The 20628-nt window shown below is 54.7% G+C and overlaps 1 protein-coding gene across 2 annotated transcripts; it reads left to right on the top strand.

Annotated features, from left to right (window-relative positions):
* Nucleotides 1-19877, top strand: ZBTB49 (zinc finger and BTB domain containing 49). Of its 2 annotated transcripts, XM_055139792.1 has the most exons (8): nucleotides 1-111; nucleotides 6004-6174; nucleotides 8090-9192; nucleotides 11826-11872; nucleotides 17607-17680; nucleotides 18155-18237; nucleotides 18315-18476; nucleotides 19082-19877. In XM_055139792.1, exons 2-8 carry the CDS (start codon nucleotides 6023-6025, stop codon nucleotides 19717-19719), a joined length of 2259 nt encoding a protein of 752 aa, XP_054995767.1. In that variant the 5' UTR covers nucleotides 1-111; nucleotides 6004-6022; the 3' UTR covers nucleotides 19720-19877. The 2 variants fall into 2 exon arrangements, with proteins under 2 accessions (XP_054995767.1, XP_054995768.1); XM_055139793.1 differs by lacking the exon at nucleotides 1-111 and having other exon boundaries at nucleotides 6077-6174; nucleotides 8103-9192.
* The last annotated feature ends 751 nt before the right edge of the window (nucleotides 19878-20628 follow it).

Here is a 20628-nt window from a genome sequence, read left to right as displayed (position 1 = left end):
CGCCGGAAGCCGGGGGGCGGGCCCGGCCGGCCGAGGGGGCGTCGTCGGACGGTTCGGCGGCCAGGCGGGCTTCGCCGAGGGGAGCGAGCGGCGGCAGGCGCGGCCCCCGAGGTAAGGCGGCGTCGGGCGGGGGGCCGCGGCCTTCCCACGTCGCCCGCGCCCCCCACACGCCCTCCCGGGGCCGCAGTGGCAAGGCCCGGGCGGAGCGGGGCCTCGGGCCGCCCACTCGGGCTCCCCCGCCCCGGCCGCGCCCGGCCCCCGGCCCCTCCCGCAGGGGACCCCAGCTGGGAGCAGGTGTTCGTCCCGCGGCTGTCGGGGGCGCTCAGGACTTCCTCCCACCCTCGGCCCCGCCCCGGAGTGCGCCTTCGCGCGAGGGGAAGAAGTCCCTTACCCCCAGCAGAGGCGGTCGCAGGCGCTCACGTGATTGGTTCTCCTCCGCAAAACTGGGTGTTATCACCTTCTCCAGGGGCGTGCCCGCGCCCGGCCCCCTGGTGTAGAGCTTCGGTGTGGTGCTTGCTGGCCCCGTCACCGTGGGTCTGAGCGGGTCACCTGCATGGATGGTGAGGTACAGGGACTGGGTCTGAGCGGGTCACCTGCGTGGATGGTGAGGTACAGGGACTGGGTCTGAGCGGGTCACCTGCGTGGATGGTGAGGTACAGGGACTGGGTCTGAGCGGGTCACCTGCGTGGATGGTGAGGTACAGGGACTGGGTCTGAGCGGGTCACCTGCGTGGATGGTGAGGTACAGGGATGATCTGAGCGGGTCACCTGCACGGATGGTGAGGTACAGGGATGATCTGAGTGGGTCACCTGCACGGATGGTGAGGTACAGGGACTGGATCTGAGCGGGTCACCTGCATGGATGGTGAAGTACAGGGATGATCTGAGCGGGTCACCGTCACGGCCAGTGAGGCACAGGAGACTGGATCACCCACTTGGATGGTAGGGTATAGAAACTGGATCCGAGCGGGTCACTTCATGCCCACAGTGCCGGGCACGCAGAGCAGCCACCCTGCTGCTTCCATGGGTGGCGTGGAAGGCATGTCCCAGCCTGCTAGAGATGGAGTCTCTGCTCTCTGCAGTGAATGTGGCTCTGGAGTCACCTCCCTGGGTTGACTCGCCGTCTGGATCCTCATGCTTCCTAAATCTCCCCCAGCACTGGAACCAACCCAGAGGTACCAGGTCAGGTTCTCTACCTTACACCAGACAACCCGGAACTGTGACTTACAGACTCCCAGCCTTCTGGGTCGGGCCAGCTGCATACATTCCCAGCGAGGGGTGTTCCGTTGCAGGTGGGGACCAGGGCAGCCATACCAGTCTCAGGGAGGGGGGATGAGAAGGCAGTGCACAGGAAGCATCTCTCCCTGTTCCTCAGTGGGGCATGCATGCATGCAGGGAGCCCTTTAGAGCCTGGCCTGAGAGGGACCCAGCTTCACCCCCTGCTGCCCACCCCACTGCCCCCAGTCTGCACATGTTTGCTGGGACAAGGTCTAGCTCCCCCCCTCAGCCATGCAGTCTTCATCCACCCAGTGCCTCTGTCCTGCATCTGTGTTGTGTCCACCTGTGGTGGTTTGGGAAATTAAATGAGTGGGGCAAGGGCTTAGAAGCATGCCTGGGACATAGGAAGCGCTAGATAAATATTTCGTGTCTATTACCGTTTCTAGCTATGGTACATGTTACTTGAGATGGTTACTCTCAGCACACATAAGAAGTAATAAGATGCTGTCTCTGTTGTTGAAGCTCTCATGACACCTGAGGGTGAGGTGCTAGGTTAATGTTGTGAAGCAGTCGGAGATCCTCATTAATACGGACAAGTATGCATGATAAACTGCAGAGCAGTTCGTAACTCTCAGTATCACTTCTGTAGGGATCCAAAATGTTTAATGTAGCTTCAGTTTTTGCTGCATTTTGACATTTGAGTCTCTGGAGGAAAGTTCTGTGTTTTGATGCCTGTTTTTCTCATGGGAGGTCATGTTCATTTGTGGATGACATGAAGCTGTATTTAGAAAACACTGATGACTACAAAAGATCTTAGAAAAAATAGATTTGTGTAGCAGAATGGCAGGCTACAAAAGTAACATGTAAAAGTCCATGACTTTCTATATGCAAATAACAAAATAGAAGACAGAAATTTTAAAAACAATCCCATTCACAAATTGTGCCTCAGAAAATCTAGTACCTTGGAACCAGCTTAACTAAAGAGTTGAAAGACTTACTCAAAGAAAACTAGAAAATACTAAAGAAATTTTAAAAGACACAAAAAAATGGAAATACCCCTGCTCATGGATTGGGGGGGATTAATATCATTAAAATGGCAGTACTCCCCAAAGCATTATATAGATTCAGTGCAGTTCCTATAAGTATACCCATGACAGTTTTCAAAAAAGTAGATTAAACACTTCTGGAATTCATTGTTCCATAACAACAAAGCCCTTGGAATAGCCAAAGCAATTCTTGGGGAAAAGAAGCTGGGTGGCATCACTTTCTACCTTCAAGCAGTAGTAATTAAAACAGCATGGTAGGGGCTGGAGCGATAGCACAGCGGGTAGGGCATTTGCCTTGCACGCGGCCGACCCGGGTTCTAATCCCAGCATCCCATATGGTCCCCTGAGCACCACCAGGGGTAATTCCTGAGTGAAGAACCAGGAGTAACCCCTGTGCATCGCTGGGTGTGACCCAAAAACAAACAAACAAACAAAAAAACAGCATGGTACTGGAAGAAAGATGTTCCCATCAGTGGAATAGAATTGAAAATCCAGAGAAATCCAAAGACAGTGACCCTCAAGTATATGATCAGTTCATTTGTGTTAAAGGAGCAAAAAATATGAAGTGGGGCAGGGAAAGTCACTTCAACAGTGGTGCTGGGAATAGTGGATGGCGATATGCAAAAAAATGAATTTGGGGGGCAAGAGCGATAGTACAGAGGGTAAGGTGTTTGCCTTGCACGTGGCTGACCTGGGTTCGATTCCCGGCATTCCATATGGTCCCCCAAGCACCACCAGGAGTAATTCCAGAGTGCAGAGTCAGGAGTAACCCCTGAGCATTGTTGGGTGTGACCCAAAAAGAAAAAAAAAGAATTTGTACCTCTTCTTGATGCCATAAATAAAATTCAAATCAAATGGATTAAAGACCTTGATATCAGACCTGATTCCATATGATGTATAGCAGAAAAACATAGGTAGATCTCTCTGTGACATTCAAATTAGAAGCATCTTAAAAGATGAAATTGCTACTGACCAAGCAAGTGGAAGCAAACATAAACAAATGGAACATTTGTAAGATTATGAGCCTCAAAGGAAATGAAGATAGAATACAAAGACAGCCCACAGACCGGAAGAAAGTTTGCCCACTACACATCCCAAAAGCATTGGTAGAACTTGACAAGAAAAGCATCCAACCCCATTAAAAAACAGGGAGAAGTGATGAGTAGAAACTTCCTCAAGGAAGAAATTGAGCCAAAAAGCATATGAAAAAATGCTGTATATAGCTAATCATGAAGGAAATGTAACTCAGCAATGAGAAATCTCATACCACAGAGACTGGCACTCATCAAAAAGAACATCACTGGGGCTGGAGCGATAGCACAGCAGGGAGGGCGTTTGCCTTGCACACAGCCAACCCGGGTACGATTCCCAGCATCCCATATGGTCCTATGAGCACGACCAGGGGTAATTCCTGAGTGCAGAACCAGGAGTAAGCCCTGAGCATAGCCGGGTGTGACACAAAAAGAATAAAAAAGAGAGAACATCACTAACTCAGTGTTGGTGAGGATGTGAGGAAAGGAGGACCCTCTTTCACTGCTGGTAGGAATGTCGACTGCTCCAGCCTTTTTGGAAAACTATATGAACATTCCTCAAAAAACTAGGAATTGACCTTCCATATGAGGCATCAATTCCACTCCTGAGAATATACTCCAAGGGCCCAAAAACACAAATCAAAAAAGACATTTGCACTCATCTTCCACTCTCATTGTTTTACTGGTCCTTTCTCTGTCCTAACTACCCTGCCCTCCTCCTGGCCTCCTATTGTCTCTGGGTGTTATTCTCATACTATGATACCTTTCTCCCTCTGACTCATCTCCCTCAGCATGAGACTCTCCATGGCCATCCATGAATCAACAAATTTCAGAATTTTTTTTTTTTCCTGATGGCTGCCTAGTATTGTGTAGACATACCATGGCTTTTTAAAATCAGTCATTGGTTCTGGGCACTTGGGTTGTTTCCAGATTCTGGTTATTGTGAGCAGTGCTATAATGCACAGAACAGTGCAGATACCTTTTCTACATTGTGTTTCTGGGCCCTTAGGGTATGTTCTCAGCAGAATTGGTGGGTTGTTTTGTTTTTGTTTTTGTTTTTTGGGTCACACCCGGCAATGCACAGGGGTTACTCCTGGCTCTGCACTCAGGAATTACCCCTGGCGGTGCTCAGGGGACCGTATGGGATGCTGAGAATCAAATCCTGATCGACCGCGTACAAGGCAAACGCCCTACCCGCTGTGCTATCGCTCCAGCCCCTGGAATTGGTGGTTGTATGGAAACTCAATTCCTAGTTTTTTGAGGAACGTCCTTATTGATTTCCAAAAAAGGCTGGACCAGTTGACATTCCCACCAGCAATAAGTAAGGGTCCCTTTTTCCCCACATCCTTGCCAACACTGGTTGGTGGTGGTGGTGGTGAGAGCCCGTCTCTGATGTGAGGTACTATCTCATTGTTTGGGTTTACATTTCCCTGATAATAAGTGGTATGGAGCATTTCTTCATGTGCCCCTTGACCATTTGGATTTTTTTTTTTTAGCTTTTTAAAAATAGAATCACAGTGAGTTACAGTTACAAAGATATTTTGGATTGAGTTTCAGGAATATATTGTTCCAGCACCAACCCCTTCACCATTGCCCACTGCCCTCCACCAGTGTCCCCAGTTTCCTCCCACCCTCAGCCTGCCTTTGTGGCACTTTTCCCCACCCCCGTTGTCCTAATGTTCCCTTCCTTAACTTACTCCCCTCACTCCTGCCCCAGTTCCAGTCTTCATACTGAAGACCAGTTCTGCTCTTCGTTTCTTTTGCCACTGAAGATTTAATATTCCCCTGTGACATTTCTTTATACCCCACATATGATATTTTTGAGTCTGTACCTCTCCTTCTGGCTGATTTCACTCAACATGATACTCCTGATCCATTCACGGGGCAGCAAATTGCAGAACTTTATCTTTGCTAATGCTGCAAATCATTTCATTGTGCATATATACCATGTTTTCTTTATCTAGCTCTCAGTGAGTATTTGTCTGGGGGTTATCTCCATATTTTGCCAACTGTGATACTCATTCACTAACCAACGAGAATCAGAGGTCATGGGTCACACTCCAGGGCCACAGCTGGCCAGTTGCAGAAGCATAGGTTGTTTATCTGGACTGCCTCAGCTTTGGAGTTAGTGACTACAGCAGCCAGACTGGCAGTCAGAAGAGAGGGCCGGGTCTCTCTTCCACCCCTCCTCGGCGTCAGCCCCACTCGGGCTCAGCCAGTTCCTGCCTTGGGAGACACCCATGCCTGCCAGTATCTGCCCAGCTCATTCCCACTTCCTTTGGCTCTGCTCAAGGAGTAGCTTCCCACGAGCTGTGAAGTAAGTTGTGCTGGGAACCAGGCCCTGGGCCGCTGCCGGCTCTGAGCCATTCCCCAGCCCACCAGCTCTTGCAGCCTTCTCAGCGTTTCTGTGGATGCTTTCATTCACTGACCATCCTCAGTACGAGCCAGAGGTGCCCGTGGTATCATCTGTCATGTTCCCAGTGTAGAACACTGGGAACACTTGACTATATTGCACTTTCAGTATGAACAGGAGGCTTGGTGACACAGCCATGTGGCAGCAGCTTGGTAGAACGTTGCCACCTCTGCACACACTTGTATTGAGCAGCGCTGGCCAAGACCTTGCTGTCCCCAGACAGTCCTGGTGGAGAATGTGGGTGGTGTTTCCTGCCAGTCCCTTCAGCACTGAGTCTCCTGTGTTCTCTGCTGCAGGTCTTGTGCATGGCCAAGCATGGACCCCGCTGCTGCGCATAGCCGTCACCTGCTTCAGCAGCTGCACGAGCAGCGGATCCAGGGCCTGCTGTGTGACTGCACGCTTGTGGTAAAAGGCGTCTGCTTCAAAGCACACAAGAACGTCCTCGCTGCCTTCAGCCAGTATTTTAGGTATGGATTTCAGACTTCCTTCTCATTGAAATAGCTTTTCTGGTGTGAAAATGTTTGGGCTCCTTTTTCGTTTCTCTTTGAGGGACTGGAAGAGATAGTACAGTTGGCAGGGCGCTTGCCTTGCACATGGCCACCCTGGGTTTGATCCCTAGCACCCCGTGTGGTTCCCTAAGCCCCACCAGGAGTGATCCCTGGGTACAGAGCCAGCAGTGACCTGAGCACTGGCTGTGGCCCAAAAATCAAAAATAGAAAAACACTGGTTTGATAGTGGAGTTTCTGTTTGAAGTGATGAGCCGATTTGATCAGGGAAGTAAGTGAAGGTCTGAAGCCACAAGGTGGCAAGGCAGAGCCCCACCTAAGGGCATTGCACTCCCCCCTCCCTGCTCCTGGGCACCGAGTGTGGCCCCAGCATCCCCACTGTCTGCAGTTCCAGGTGCGTGTGAGCGCCACAGAAATGGGGGCTGTCCAGATGCCGGAGTGATAGTACAGCGGGGAGGGCATTTGCCTTGCACACAGCCAACCCGGGTTCGATTCCTGGCATCCCATATGGTCCCCCATGCACCACTAGGAGTGATTCCTGAGTTCAGAGCCAGGGGTAACCCCTGAGCGTCTCCAGGTGTTACCCAGAAAGCAACAAAAGGTTGGGGGGCAGTGCCCAGCAAGCACCGCAGCTAAAGAAATGTAAGCACCCTGGCCAGGACGGCAGCACCACAGCCATGAACTCAAGGCAGTCTGTGAGCAGCAGCAAAGGGGACCAGGATAAAAATGGGGAATTTTCTGTTAAAGCCATCAGATTTGCCATTTGGACCATAATATTTCATTTTAACCACTTCAAGTGTTCCGAATGATAAATAGATCATTCTGTCATAATCAGAAAATCAAGCCTCAAGGGTAACTTATTACAACTTTTTGTTTTTAGACTTCTTGTTTTGTTTTGGGGGCCACACCCGGCGGTGCTCAGGGCTTAGTCCTGGCTCTGCTCAGGGATCACTCCTAGAGGGACTTGGGGACCCTCCGTGGTGCTGGGATTAGACTAGGTTGGCCTCGAGCATGACAGGTGCCTTCCCTGCTATGCTATCTCTCTGGTTCCTATTTTTAGTGACTATCTATTATTTGATACTTTAAGGTACTTAATTAAAGATGAACATGTTTTATGTTTTTTTTTTTTTTTTTTTTTTTTGCTTTTTGGGTCACACCCAGCGATGCTCGGGTTACTCCTGGCTTTGCACTCAGGAATTACTCCTGGCGGTGCTTGGGGGACCATATGGGATGCCGGGGATCGAACCCGGGTTGGCCGAGTGCAAGGCAAACGCCCTACCCGCTGTGCTATCGCTCCGGCCCCATGTTTTATGTTTTATGGCTTGAGATTTGCTAGATTTTATATGAAATACTGAAAAATATCTGACCTTCAGTTTTCACAGTCTGTATTCAAGTCAAAACACATCTACAGGGTTACATTCTGGAAACAGCAGTGAGTCTATTTCAAAATCTTATTCTGAGATTTATCTGGAAAAGTTGTATATTGAGGGGCCGGATCGATAGCACAGCGGGTAGGGCGTTTGCCTTGCACGCGGCCAACCCGGGTTCGATCCCCAGCATTCCATATGGTCCCCCAAGCACCGCCAGGAGTAGTTCCTGAGTGCAAAGCCAGGAGTAACCCCTGAGCATCGCTGGGTGTGACCCAAAAAGCAAAAAAAAAAAAAAAAAGTTGTATATTGAACAAGCTGTTTTGTCTGAATTACTTTATTGGATGTCTTATCAGGTGTTTTGAAAGAATGAAGACACAGTGTGTAAATCTAAGTCTTATTAGCCTTTGGTGGAGAGGAGTTTTGACTGCCTGCGTGGACAGTGTTTTAGGGATCAGTTGACAGGTTTGCTGAGGTGTTGACACTGCACATGATCTTTCTTTTACCAGGAGTCTCTTTCAGAATTCACCAGGCCAGAAGAATGATGTTTTCCACTTGGATATTAAAAATGTCAGTGGCATCGGACAGATTCTGGACTTCATGTACACGTCTCATCTAGATTTGAACCAGGGCAACGTACAAATCATGCTGGACATCGCACGGTGCTTGCAAGTGCCCAACGTTCTGAGTCTGTGTCACATGTTCCTGAAACCCGTCACTGGGGAGCAGGCCCCCGGCACATTGTGTAGCAGCGCCTTCCCCGCACAGGGCGCTCTGAACCCCAACTCCGACTGCGTCATTGGGGATCACTACCCTCCCTTGCTGCCGGCCTGTTCGGCTCAAGGGCAGCCGAGCAAAGTGCTGGACGACCCACATTCCCACGGGTCACCACCAGCGAGTCTTCATCCTTCCCCAGATGAAGCGTCCAAACAAGGCCCTGCTGCCTTCGATGGCAGCTGCCCAGAGCTGCCTTTCAAACAGCCCAGCCACTACTCCAAGCTCCGGAACTTTTACAGTAAGCAGTACTACAAGCACGCCGCCCGTCCCGGCCACCAGAGGGGAGGGGAGCAGCCCTTGGCAGTGGGCAATGCCACCGAGCTCAGCGGGGTCGTTGAGAACCAGCCGTGTGCTCTCAGTCATTCAGAGTGCGTCCTCGAGGCTGCCGAGCATCTGCCCTCCAACTCCCTGAGTCCACCCCTGCCTGGGACAGCCACAGCCCCGGAGCCCGAGCCCCCCTGCCACCATCCTGCCAAGCAGATGCGTCTCAAAAAGGCCGTGCACCTGAAGAAACTCAACTTCCTCAAGTCCCAGAGACCTGCAGAGCCAGCTGCCCGCCCCAGCACTGACGGCGGGTTAGCCCAGGGGACAGGGCCTGCTCGGGACAACCCAGGAGAGAGAACTGACGGCCCAGGCCCTGAGCAGGAAGAGCAGGAAGGACTTGGGAACCCTGAGCGCTTCGGTTGCGATCACGAGGTGGAGCGGCCGGAAGAGCTGGCCCCTCGGGAAGACCAGTCCCCGGCCCTCCAGACACAGAGACAGTATGCGTGCGAGTTGTGCGGGAAACCATTCAAACACCCCAGCAATCTGGAGCTTCACAGACGGTCTCATACAGGTACACTGATTCAGTCCCGCAGGCACCAGGAGAGGGAAGGACACAGATGACCGGACACCACTGCGTGCGCCTGTGTTTGTAAGAAGCTTTGCTATTGCTTGATGCCGTCATTTCGGATTGCCACTGCAGCCCCGGGGTCGGAGCTGCGCTGCATGCTTTCATAGAGCCAGCTGGAATTTTGATCTTAATAGGGATTTTATCGGTTCCACCTTTCATCTCAGAAAAAAGTGCAGTGATTCCGTAATGCAGGTTCATTAAGATTGCAATAATTTACTTTGAGTGATTCTGAAAGTTATCTTAGAAGTTATGTAAATATCAGATTTTTTCAGTTGTGGCTTGGGAGGCCGCCTGAGAACTTTTGAGTAAGCTGCCATCATTGAATCACTTAGACCCTATGGTGTTTCCAAATGAAAGTTAGAACGTTTAGTATCTTAATTCATGCCTCCTTTTTCTAAAAAGTTTCTAAAAGCTTTCTTTAAAGGTGTTACAGAAGTGTATATGATACTATCTCCTTTCCTGCCCTGTGGTGGAGCATATGATGCTGGTGCACATCACAGATTAATGGCACTGGTCTCACGGCCTCAGCAGTGAGATGCCATGAGGTGCCGCAGGACCCTTCCAGGAAGGCTGCTTTTGAGAAAGGTGCTTGCATCGTTGCATTCGTTGACTAGATGTTCTGCCATTTCTTTGGAGTCTTGAGTTTCTCTTGGTGTTTACTATTGCACCATATTGTGTGGACAGTGGATGCTGCAGTAAGGGCTTTAGACACGTATTTGAATATAAAGCACTATTGGGAAGGAAGCAAAAGTACAGCAGATCAGGCACTTGCCTTGCACACGGCTGACCTGGGTTTGATCCCCAATATCCCATATAGTCCCCCAAGTCTTCCAGAAATAATTCCTGAGTGCAGAGCCAGGGCACAGTCTCTGAGCACTGTCGGGTGTAGCCCAAAAATTAAAAAAAAAAATTTAAGTATTATCATTATTAATGATTAAAAAATACTTCATACTTTACTAAGTATAACCCACTTATCTTTGCCCTGGAAAAATTTAACTCATTCTAGTTGTTTAAGTTTCTTAGTACCTAATAATCATTGAGACTTGTTTCTGAAAAAGTGTTGGTCGCTAGCAAACCAGCTAAGGAGTTCCACACAGCCCTATAGCTGGATGCTTCCCGGGCCCTGCTCAGTAGCAGTCGAGCCGCTTTGCCCAGGTTCTCAGCCCCCCAGACACAGCGTCCGAGTCACGGTCACGGTCGGTAAGACAGGTGGGGAGAGAGACCTCACTCACGTGACTTTTCGTCCAGTCCTTGATTGTTTTGTTACTGGCTCTTGTTCCTCTCTGCCTAATGTCAGTTTAAAACAAAACTCCAGAGGAATTGGCACCTCCTTGGGTTTCCAGTGTGCGCTGGGGTCTTGGACCACAGTCAGATGAGCGGGCAGTGCTGTGCTGAGTTGAGAGTGATGGACCCTTTCCAAGGGCTGTTAGGGCTGGCAGGGAGAGGAGCAGGCTGAGGGCCTCAGGGTGGGCCCCTGTCCCTTTGCAAACACGGACTTTCCTGACCGAGTGAGCCACAGTCAACGAGAGCTCTCCGGGCCTCCATTGTGGGGGTTCCCATTTCATACAGTCTTCCAGGCCCCTGAGTGCAGTCAGGAGTCACCCCAGAGCACCACCGGAAAATCAAGGGAGGGGACCCTGAGAGCAGAGCAGTTGGTCCTGGGCCCGTGTCTTTTGACTGGGACCTTTCTCCCCAGGCTTCACGACCTGACTGTGTGTGAGCCCCACAGCTGAGATCTCGGTGTAGCCCCAGACAGAGTCAGTGCGACTTCTTCTTCCTCGGCGTCCTGAGTGCCCCCTCACCCTTGAGGGCGCCGCTGCAGTTTCAGAGAAGAGCTTAGCCTCTCTTGTCTAGAGAAGGCTTAGGGATTCCTCCTGATTCAAGGGGAGGCGGCGTGGGTCTTGGGGGTATAAGAGCCCCCACCGTTAGCGGGCAGATAGCCCCCGTGGCATTTCCCATCTGGTTCTGTGCTTGTTCCGAGTCACTCCCAGCCCACTGGGGATAGGCTGGTGGGCACGGGAGCTTGTCTCCCACGAGGCATCCTCCCCATTGAGGCACTTCTCCGGGGAGGCACTTTGTCCCTGTCACTTTCTGTTCGGAAGAAGAGTATCCCTGAGGTGTTGAGGGACCCGCGCTCCAGGGGTCAAACCCAGGGAACTTGTGAGCTGTCCCGCAAGCCCGGCCCTGCCTTTTCGGAGGAAACCCCCCTCTGGCTCTGCTAACGTGTCGTGTGAACTCTGCTTAGACACACTGTGCCATAGGAGAACGCGGTTTGGATTCGCCATCCCTCCTCCTCCACCAGCCCTGCTGGCCAGCTAGTGGTCCGTTTCCACGTCAGTGGGCGTTAGGAGGTGGGGGTCTCCCGAGTGGGGAATGCGGGTTTCGCTTTTACCTTCTCTGCCTGCCACTTGAGGGTGGGAGCCGAGTGCAGAGACGGGGGGAGCCTGCAGTGCTGACGCCGCCCCGAGCCCTGCAGCAGCGTCAGTGTGCGGATACTGGGGACGGGCTTGCCGACGGGCTAGTGTGCGTATCCTGCGACTGATTTTACAAGTTGTTTTGTTTTTTGTTCTTTTCAGGTGAGAAACCTTTTGAATGTAACATTTGTGGGAAACATTTCTCTCAGGTGGGAATACTCTTATTTACTGTTAATAATTGGACCCCTGAACCCAATGTTTATTTTTATTACAGATAAGACATATTTTGGGTCTTACGAGGAAAGCCTCTGATGACATCTGTAATCTAAAAGGTTTCGGGCTAAATCAGAAAGTCCCAACAGAACAGAGTTCAAGTGTGTTAGGAATAGGTGCAGTATACATAATTATACATGTGCATTCTCACAACACCTTTCCCGTAAAGGATATATTCAATCCTAGGTTTGTTTGGGGTTTTTTATGATGTTAATTATTCTTCTGACCACACCCCGAAGTGCTCAGGGGTAATGTCTCGCTCTGCACTTGGGAATTACTCCTGATGGTGCAGGGGGGCCACGTGCAAACCTAGTAGTCTCTGCAGCCCCCCGGTCCTGGTTTTAGTCTACCCCAGCGTGGGGGGCCGCTGCTCCTGTTCTCTATTGGGACAGGGGTCATTCTCCGATGGTGCTCGGGGAGATTCCTTCCAGCTCAGTGCTCGGAGCTGCAGCAGTGCTCAGTGGACCAAGCAGTGCTGGGGATTAAAGCCGAGCCTCCGCTTGTAAGGAATGTGCCCCGCCTGCTGAGCTCCCCCTGGCCCCGCCCTGCTCTGTGTCTCCTCTGCGCTTGGTCTGTGTCGTCTCGAGAAGGCGAAGGCGGCGGGTGCAGAAGAGCGCCTGGCCCCGTGTCGAGGTAGTGGCCTGCAGACTCCTCCCATCCTGCAGCTGGCCTCTGCTGGCCGTTTGGCCGGTGCTGGTTCTCCCCTGCAGCCAGTGCTTGCAGGACCCTCCCGTGGGCAGGTCGCCCCGCGGACACTAACAGAAGGTGGTGATGGGAAGCGTCAGACCCGTCGGGAACTCACCTCTGCCATGGACCCACCTGGGACTAGACAGCCGGAAGCTGCTTCCACGAGCGGTCAGGCCCATAGCCGCAGCGACACAGGCTTGATCTTTGGGAAAGGCCTCGTGCACTGGGCCAGCCCCGCCTCCCCATCCTCCCCACAGAGCTAGCCCTTGGGGTCCCCACGTGGTGGGCTCCACACCCTGCCTGCAGCCTTGCTGGCTCTTCCTGCTCCCCTCTGAGTAGGGCAATTACCCCCAGCTGGTCTCACTGTCTCGTACCACTCAGCCTGAGTTCGTAGATCAGGCTGGAGCCTGTGGTCGGATCGTGAATGCCGCCCAGGCTGTATGTCTGGGCCCGCGGGCACTGGCTTACCTTTCGGCACATGGGTTCCCTGCCCAGTCGGCCGAGGAGCTGCCGTGATGCCGACAGCGTGAGGAGTCTGTGAGTTGGAGCACCTCCGGCCTCCTGCATCTTATCCCATGCCACCTTCCCACGCCCGGCCCCCAGACCTCCGCTGGGCTCCTAGCTTTGAGGCGGTGGGATGCTGAGATGCGTGCCCACAGCGATGAGCCAGCAGCTTTCCTGGGCCTGACGTGTGTAGCTCTGCCAGCAAGGATGAGAGGACCAAGTGTGAAAGGGGGTCTGAGACCTTCGTGCACCCACGGGGTGGCGTGGACGGTGCCTCACTCATCCCTCTGGCCCTCTGCTCTGCTTCCGCCCTCACTCTAGGCACCAAGGCCAGGATGTGCCCCCACGGTGGCTTCCATTGACTTAAGGCTGAGCTCACGCTGTTCCCTGCAGCAGTGCCTCCTGTGGCCGTGTTGGCCGTGTCACCCAGCCCTGCACCTCTCTCGGGCGCCACCTGGGATTCTGTCTGAGCAGCCCAGTAGCTGCCCTCTTTGTGCCATGTCAGCGTGCTTTGTCTGTGGTCACTAATGGGGCCGTACAGGCACTGCGGGGGCCAGGAGACAGTACAGAGGGTCATGCATCGGCCTCACGTGTGACTGCGGCGCCCACAGCCCTGATGCAGATCCCCCGCACCTCATGGTCCCCTGAACAGCACTGACTGGCCCCAAAAAAGAAGAGCATCCCTCCTGTGCATGGCATGCCTCAATGTCCCGGGATCCCAGCAAGGCTGGCGCATGGAGGCTTCCGGCACTGCCAGCCGGGAGGGTCTGATGAGTGACAGTGCAGTGGACAATGGAGTTCCGTGACGGAGACCAGAAGGGGGCAGGAGGGAGGCAGGAAGGAATGAAGGAAGGGTCAACATGTGGCAGGCATGGGTGGACCCTTGAGTGGGCATGTGGTCAGCCCAGTCCTGGACGGTGTGGGCCGGGAAGAATGTCTGTGCGGTGTCTCCTGGCTGCCTGCACGCCGGCCCTCCCTGCCTGGCTGTGGAGGGAACGCTGGCCCTCACCGTGGGTGCGGATGCTCCCTTGGCGCTGCCTCTTGCTTTGCTGGAAGGAGTTCGTAAGTGGTCTCCTGGAGAGTTGAAAGAAAAGACTGTGGCTTCTTCAGAGTCGTACTTAGCAGGGTCAGTCCGGGGAGAAAGCCGTAAAGGTGCAGCAGCCTGTGCTAGCCCGCACCGGCCCTCCACGCCTGGGCCAGAGGGGGCTCTGGGAAGGCAGCACCTTGCATGGCCAACCCAGACTCAAGTCTCAGGCACTGCCTGTGGGTCCCAGAGCCCCGCCAGGAGTGACCCCTAAACGCAGAGAGGAGTCAGCCCTGCTTCCCACTGGGTGTGGCCAAAAAACAAAAGGGAAAAGGCTATTTGTTTTACATACAAGAACTTCACAGTGGAATGCTTTTTACCAGAAGTTCCCAAACTTGATTTGGCCTATTGCTGCCCTTTCAGAAGAAAAACATTACACACACGCACACACACACGCGCACACACACACCCGACTGAAAAATCTACCTGCTTACTAGAGCAGACCCAGCTCCTGAGGCTGCTGCTGCCCCCGATCGCCCAGGTGCCCCAGAAGGGGCTACTCCCCCCCTTTGGAAGCACCGCCACAGCTGAGTGCCACCGGGGCCTCCCTGGCCCTCTGTCCCCCTGCCCCCTGACCTGCTGTCTCCTAAGGCTACACAGGTGCCGGTAAGCTCAAGTGTGCTTTCTGGGAACGTCACCCGAGGAGCCTTGAGCGGATCTTGTAGCAATTAGCACTTAGCACCGTTCTCTGGACTCCGACCACGCACTTCACTGCTGACGGCGTGGCATGGGCGCTGCAGCGCAGCTAAGGCCAGAGCACGTCGCATTTCCCCCAGGTAGACACTTGACGGGAGGGCAAGTAACGGGACACAGCTTACATGCAATTCAGTATATGATCACCCAGCTGCCGGTTGCACTTCTTCACTTGGGTCTCTTTGGTCATGTTTATGAGGTTAGTATGTGCCCTCTTACTTGAACTACACATTTCCAGTACTAAGTAGGCCCCCAAATGCATCTAACTTTGAGGACCTTTGGGCGGGTGGGGGGCACACCTGGTTGTGCGTGTGGTTTACTCCTGAGTCCGTGCTCAGGGATCACTTTGGGCAGCATTAGGGGGACCATATTGGGTGCCAGGGATCAAACATGGGTTGGCCACGTGCAAGGCAAGTGCCCTCTTCACTGCTGGGTCACTGTAGGCCCTGGGGACCGTTTGGGTCTGTTACCGTTGTTGATTGTGAGGATGAGACCATTCGGTTATATTTGCTTTGTAAGCAAGTAGCTGTTCATCTTTGTTAATAAGGGACAAGGCAGGGGCCGAGAGACTCCAGGAGGTCAGGCTCTGGCTGTGTGGCTGCCACCCTGACTGGAATCTGAGCACCACTAGGGAGCATTTCTGAACACAGAGCCAGGAAGAGCCCCTGAGCACTGCTGGGTGTGAGGCCCTGGGTTCCATCCCTAAAGGGCAAAAAATTGGGAAGGGAAATTCAGTTTTGCTGCAAACTGAGAGGGTGTCTCACTCAACAGAGTAACTCGAGGTCTTGTAGGCTAGAGCGCATGCTTTGCATGCAGGATTGGAACCCTAGCCATGAGTGGTACCCTGAGCACTGCAGTGTGGCCCCCAAACCAAAATAAATAACCTCTTGAGAAATCGTTGCTTAACTGGTCCAGAGCACATCTGAGGTTTGCAAATGACTTAAAACAGGGGGCCACCTCGCTGAGCAGGTAAGTCCGCATCCGCTGTTGGCTTTCTGTGATTCTAGTTGCTCCAGATTGTGGCCCCCAAAACTTCATGTCCACTGAGACATTTGGAGAGTGGGGGAGAGAGCAGACGCAGGACTTTTATCACCACATTAGTATCTTACGATTAGTTACTACGAGACATTTGCACATTAGATTTGGCTCAAAGTGTGTAGATCAGTAAAAACAGCGTCTGCGATGTCTGGTGCAGTGTTCAGTTCTGGGAATCCGCTGGTGGGGGCTGATCCTTAGGGTGTCTCCCACGTTCTCAGACACTCCTTCCCGGTGCTCCCGCGAGCGTGATGAAGTGTAAACCAGCATCACGTAACCGGAGCAGCTGACTTCCCTGGGTCTGTGTCTCATCTAGGAAGTGGAGCTGGTGATTCTGTTCACTAAGGTGGGGGTCTAGGTGAAAGGCTCCTCAACGGCTAAGGGGACAAATGCCTCTTTTTGATGGCGACGTCCACTGACCTCTTGTCACTCGTCACTCCACGCAAAGCAGACTCCCAGTGTTTTCCCAGAGTCTTGCTCTGTGGCTCAGGGGAACTGAGTTGTTTTCTCCTGAGCCCTGTTCATATTTTGGAAAGTCGCGTCTAACTTGCCAGTTTCCCGACTCCATTAGCCCTAAGGAAGACCACATGGCAGCCTTTACAAACCCCAGGCGACACCCCGGCCCCTCGCAAATCCACTCTAGGTGGCCAGGCCCATTTCCAAACCTCTTGGAAGCCTCACTTGCAGATTTTTTTTTCTTTTTGGGTCACACCCAGTGATGCCCAGGGGTTACTCATGGCTCTGCACTCAGGAATTACCACTGGCACTGCTCAGGGGACATATGGGATGCTGGGAATCAAACCTAGGTCAGCTGCATGCAAGGCAAACGCCCTCCCTGCTGTGCTATCGCTCCAGCCCCCTCACTTGCAGATTTATACAGTCAGGTTTGTTAGCGGGGCCCGACCACACTCCCCTACTCTTTGATTGAACGTGCCTGTGTGCTATTACCCGGGGGCACAGGCGCACTGGGACTGGGGACTTGATGCAACAGTCATGTTTTTTGTCTCAGCCCCGTGAGGAGCCATTTGAGTACCCATGGTGCTAGTGAGTTTCGTTTCTTCCACCGTTCTTTAGGCCATGTGTTATTAGTTTCCTGCTGCTCCTGACATGGGAATCTTACTTTGTGATCTTCATCTAAGTAAGTCATTCCTTGTAAAGCCTTGCTAAGTTGTCCGCAGTGATGACCGCCCAGGGCCCAGTAGCAGAGTGACACTGCCAGCGTCCTGGTTTGCACGTGTGCACAAAGGTAGAAGTGACCAGCCGTGTGGCAGGACACCCGTACTGCCCGGGGACGTGCTCCTGGGCCGCCCTCCTGCCCTTCCTCACCAGAGCAGCGGCCAGAAGTGGCCGGGCACAAGTCTCCTTCCTCGATCCCAGTGATGCTTTTGACGTCCGAGTAGAAACGTGCGAAATGACATCCTGAGGCTCCACGTGACAGGCCCCCCCCCCCCCCACAGCGCCCACCCTATGGCAGGAGCCCAGAAAGCTGTGGGGAAGCAGAGCCCGGGCACTGTCCCTGTGTGTGGGCTCGGGGCTGGTCCTCGACTAGGAGCCAGACAGGGCCCCGGCCCCGTGCAGCCGCTTTCCTTTTGCACTCACGTCACTTCCAGACCAAGGCCAGCAACACCCACTCATCGCTGGGTCTTTGTCTCCGCCCTCTTTTGCAGGCGGGGAACTTGCAGACGCACCTCCGCAGGCACTCGGGCGAGAAGCCCTACATCTGCGAGATCTGCGGCAAGAGGTGAGTTCTGGGCCAGGGCGCGGGAGGGCCGAGGCGCAGAGGCCTCGAGCACTCCTGGGGCCTTTTCTGTTGGGTGCTTAGCTTAAAGGAGGTAGATTGGGGCGGGGAGGGGTGGGGGTGTGCCCAATGACACGGGACCCTGTGCCCTGGAGTAACACCCAGCGGCGCTACTTCCAAACAGGCCGTCCAGGCCCTGGCTCAGAGAAGGGGGTGGACAGACAGTGGTGGCAGGGACATTCTTCTGTGGGACAGATTTCAGTCAGTTCCTGTCTGGGCAGGTGACCCCCTGCTGCCTCCATCTCAGAAGGTCCCCGAGCCCGTGCCCGGGGGAGCTTGGGGGGCGGGGACCGGGAGGGGGCTCGTGCAGCCCAGGACTCCCCCAGCGCAGGCGTCACGGGGGACAGGAGGGCGGGTGTGGGGCAGCCCCGGGTGCCCCGGGGTGCGGCGCAACCCTAACTCTGCGTGGCCTGACAGGTTTGCGGCCTCGGGGGACGTGCAGCGGCACATCATCATCCACTCCGGAGAGAAGCCACACCTGTGTGACATCTGCGGCAGAGGTTCGTGCTGCGCAAGCGGCTCCCCCTCCCCGCAGGCCTCCCTGCGCTGTGCCTCACCCCTGCCTGGCCCCCCGCAGGTTTCAGTAACTTCAGTAACCTGAAGGAGCACAAGAAGACGCACACGGCCGACAAGGTCTTCACATGCGATGAGTGCGGCAAGTCGTTCAACATGCAGAGGAAGCTGGTCAAGCACCGCGTCCGCCACACGGGCCGGCGGCCCTACAGCTGCGCCGCCTGCGGTCAGTACCCCACGCCTGGCTGAAAGGGAAGGGGCACTGTGACCCCCTCTCTGATACAGTACTGCCCAGAGTAGAGGACGGGGACACAGTTCTCGGGGCACTAGATGGTACCTGAGCAGGTGTTTGAAAGCCTGAGTGTGTGCTCATGTGCCGTCTGCGTGCCCCTGTGTAGTGGTATGCATGTACATGTGTGTGCGCCTAAGTGTGTGTACACATGTGTGCCTAAGTATGTCTGCTGATGTCTGAGTGTGTGCTTGTGTATGCCTAAGTGTGTGCACACATATATGTCTGTACATGAGTATGCGTGTGCTTGTGTCTGAGTATGCATTTGTATGTGTGCCTAAGTGTGTGTGTGCCTAAGTGTGTGTGCTTGTGTCTGACTGCTCGTGTGTGCACACGTGTATGTGTGTGCATGAATGTGTGCTGCCTATGTGCCTAAGTGTGTACACATGTGTGCTTAAGTGTGTGTGCTTGTGTCTGAGTGTGTGCTCATGTGCCTACATGTGTGCACACATGTATGTCTGTGTGTGAGAGGCCTTGGTGTGTGCATGCTTGCATGTGTGCCCCCAAACGGCCTCTCCTGACCGCACTGTCGGTCTCCCCAGGAAAGTGCTTTGGGGGCTCGGGTGACCTGCGGCGGCACGTGCGCACCCACACGGGGGAGAAGCCATACGCATGTGAGATCTGCGACAAGTGCTTCACGCGCTCGGCCGTGCTGCGGCGCCACCGCAAGATGCACTGCCGCGCCACCGCCCCGGACGCGCTGGAGGAGCTGGCCCAGGCCATGGACGCCTCCGACCTCGAGCAGCCTCCGGGCTCCGACTCCTTTGCCCAGGACGTGGCCGTGGCCCTGCTGCCCGCGCCAGGGAAGCTCCCGGGCCCAGAGGCGGGGGCTGGCCTTGACGGCCGCCTCTGTAAGTTCCGCGCCCTGGAGCCGCCCGTGGGCAGCCAGCAGGAGAAGCCCGCTCTGGACCCCGCGAAACTGGCCAAGGCGCCCCTGCCCGCACAGCAGCCGGCCTACGCCTACGCAGACGTGAGCGTCGCCAGTGAGGAGCTGCCCGCCGACGGCATGTCCCTGATCCGCTCGTCACTGGCAGCGTTGGACAGCCACGGGCCCGACACCCCGGGTAGCCGCACAGCCGCCTCGGCCTACCGGGGCTCGGAGGGACAGTTCTTCTCCGGCATGAGCCTCTGGGGGCTGGCCATGAAGACGCTGCAGAGCGAGGGCGAGCTGGAGCAGTGACGCGGGCGGGAGGCGTGTCCAGGGGGACGCTGGCTCACTGGCCAGCCCGTGGGGTGGCGTGTGGACTTGGGGCTGGTGACTCTGGGCCCGCATGTGCGTGTGCATGTGTGTACATGTACATGGCAATACACAAATTATTTTTTCATTTTTACATGGTTGAAGTTGGGAGCATTTTGTCTGTTCACAGAGGTTTTCGCCGGGCCACGGGCTCCGTCTGCAGCTGGACCGCGCCTTTCTAGGTGACCCTGCGTGCCCCCTCTCCCTTCCAGTGTATTTCCCTTCTGCTGGGAGATGCAGCGAAGAACTCACCGCGGAGGCTGCCGCAGCTTCGGTCCCCCTCCCCTCAGCCCTGCCGGGTCTGCCTCCTGGCCAGGCCTGCTGCTGGCGCTCAGGAGCTTCTCCCGCACCTTACTGGGATCCAAGCCCCAGCCGCCAGCTCCGCTCGACTGTCCCCGCCCTGGCGGGGTCTGGCACGTCTCTGCTGAGCCCACCCCGGGGCTCAGCAGAGACGTGCCAGACCCCGCCCCGGCCAGGGACCCAGCATGTGGGGCGGGTGCCCCATGGTACCACATGGATCTCTTCCCTCCAGGCTGCACAAGGCCCTGAGGTGTTTGAGCCCCTCCCCGCGCCCCCCGTGTGCTAACAGTCCATGAGAGAAACCGTGGAGCGAGGGGCTCCCCGGGCTCCCCGCAGCACGGCAAGCGAGCACCACCCATAGCCCACGGGCAGTGAGGACAGCCCAGGGTCTGCGCAGACCGAGGCCCTCCCCTCCCCGATCTTCTCCGAGGCCGGCCAGCCTGCCTGCCAGGGCGCTCACCGTCCTTTTTCCTAAGTGAACAAGAAAAAGCAGAAAGTTGGTGCCAGAGAGGTAGGATCGCAGCAGGGTGCTTGCCTTGCACACGGCCAGAT

Source organism: Sorex araneus, chromosome 5, assembly GCF_027595985.1.
Source record: "Sorex araneus isolate mSorAra2 chromosome 5, mSorAra2.pri, whole genome shotgun sequence".
Lineage (NCBI taxonomy): Eukaryota > Metazoa > Chordata > Mammalia > Eulipotyphla > Soricidae > Sorex > Sorex araneus.
This window is presented reverse-complemented; position numbering and strand designations above follow the sequence as displayed.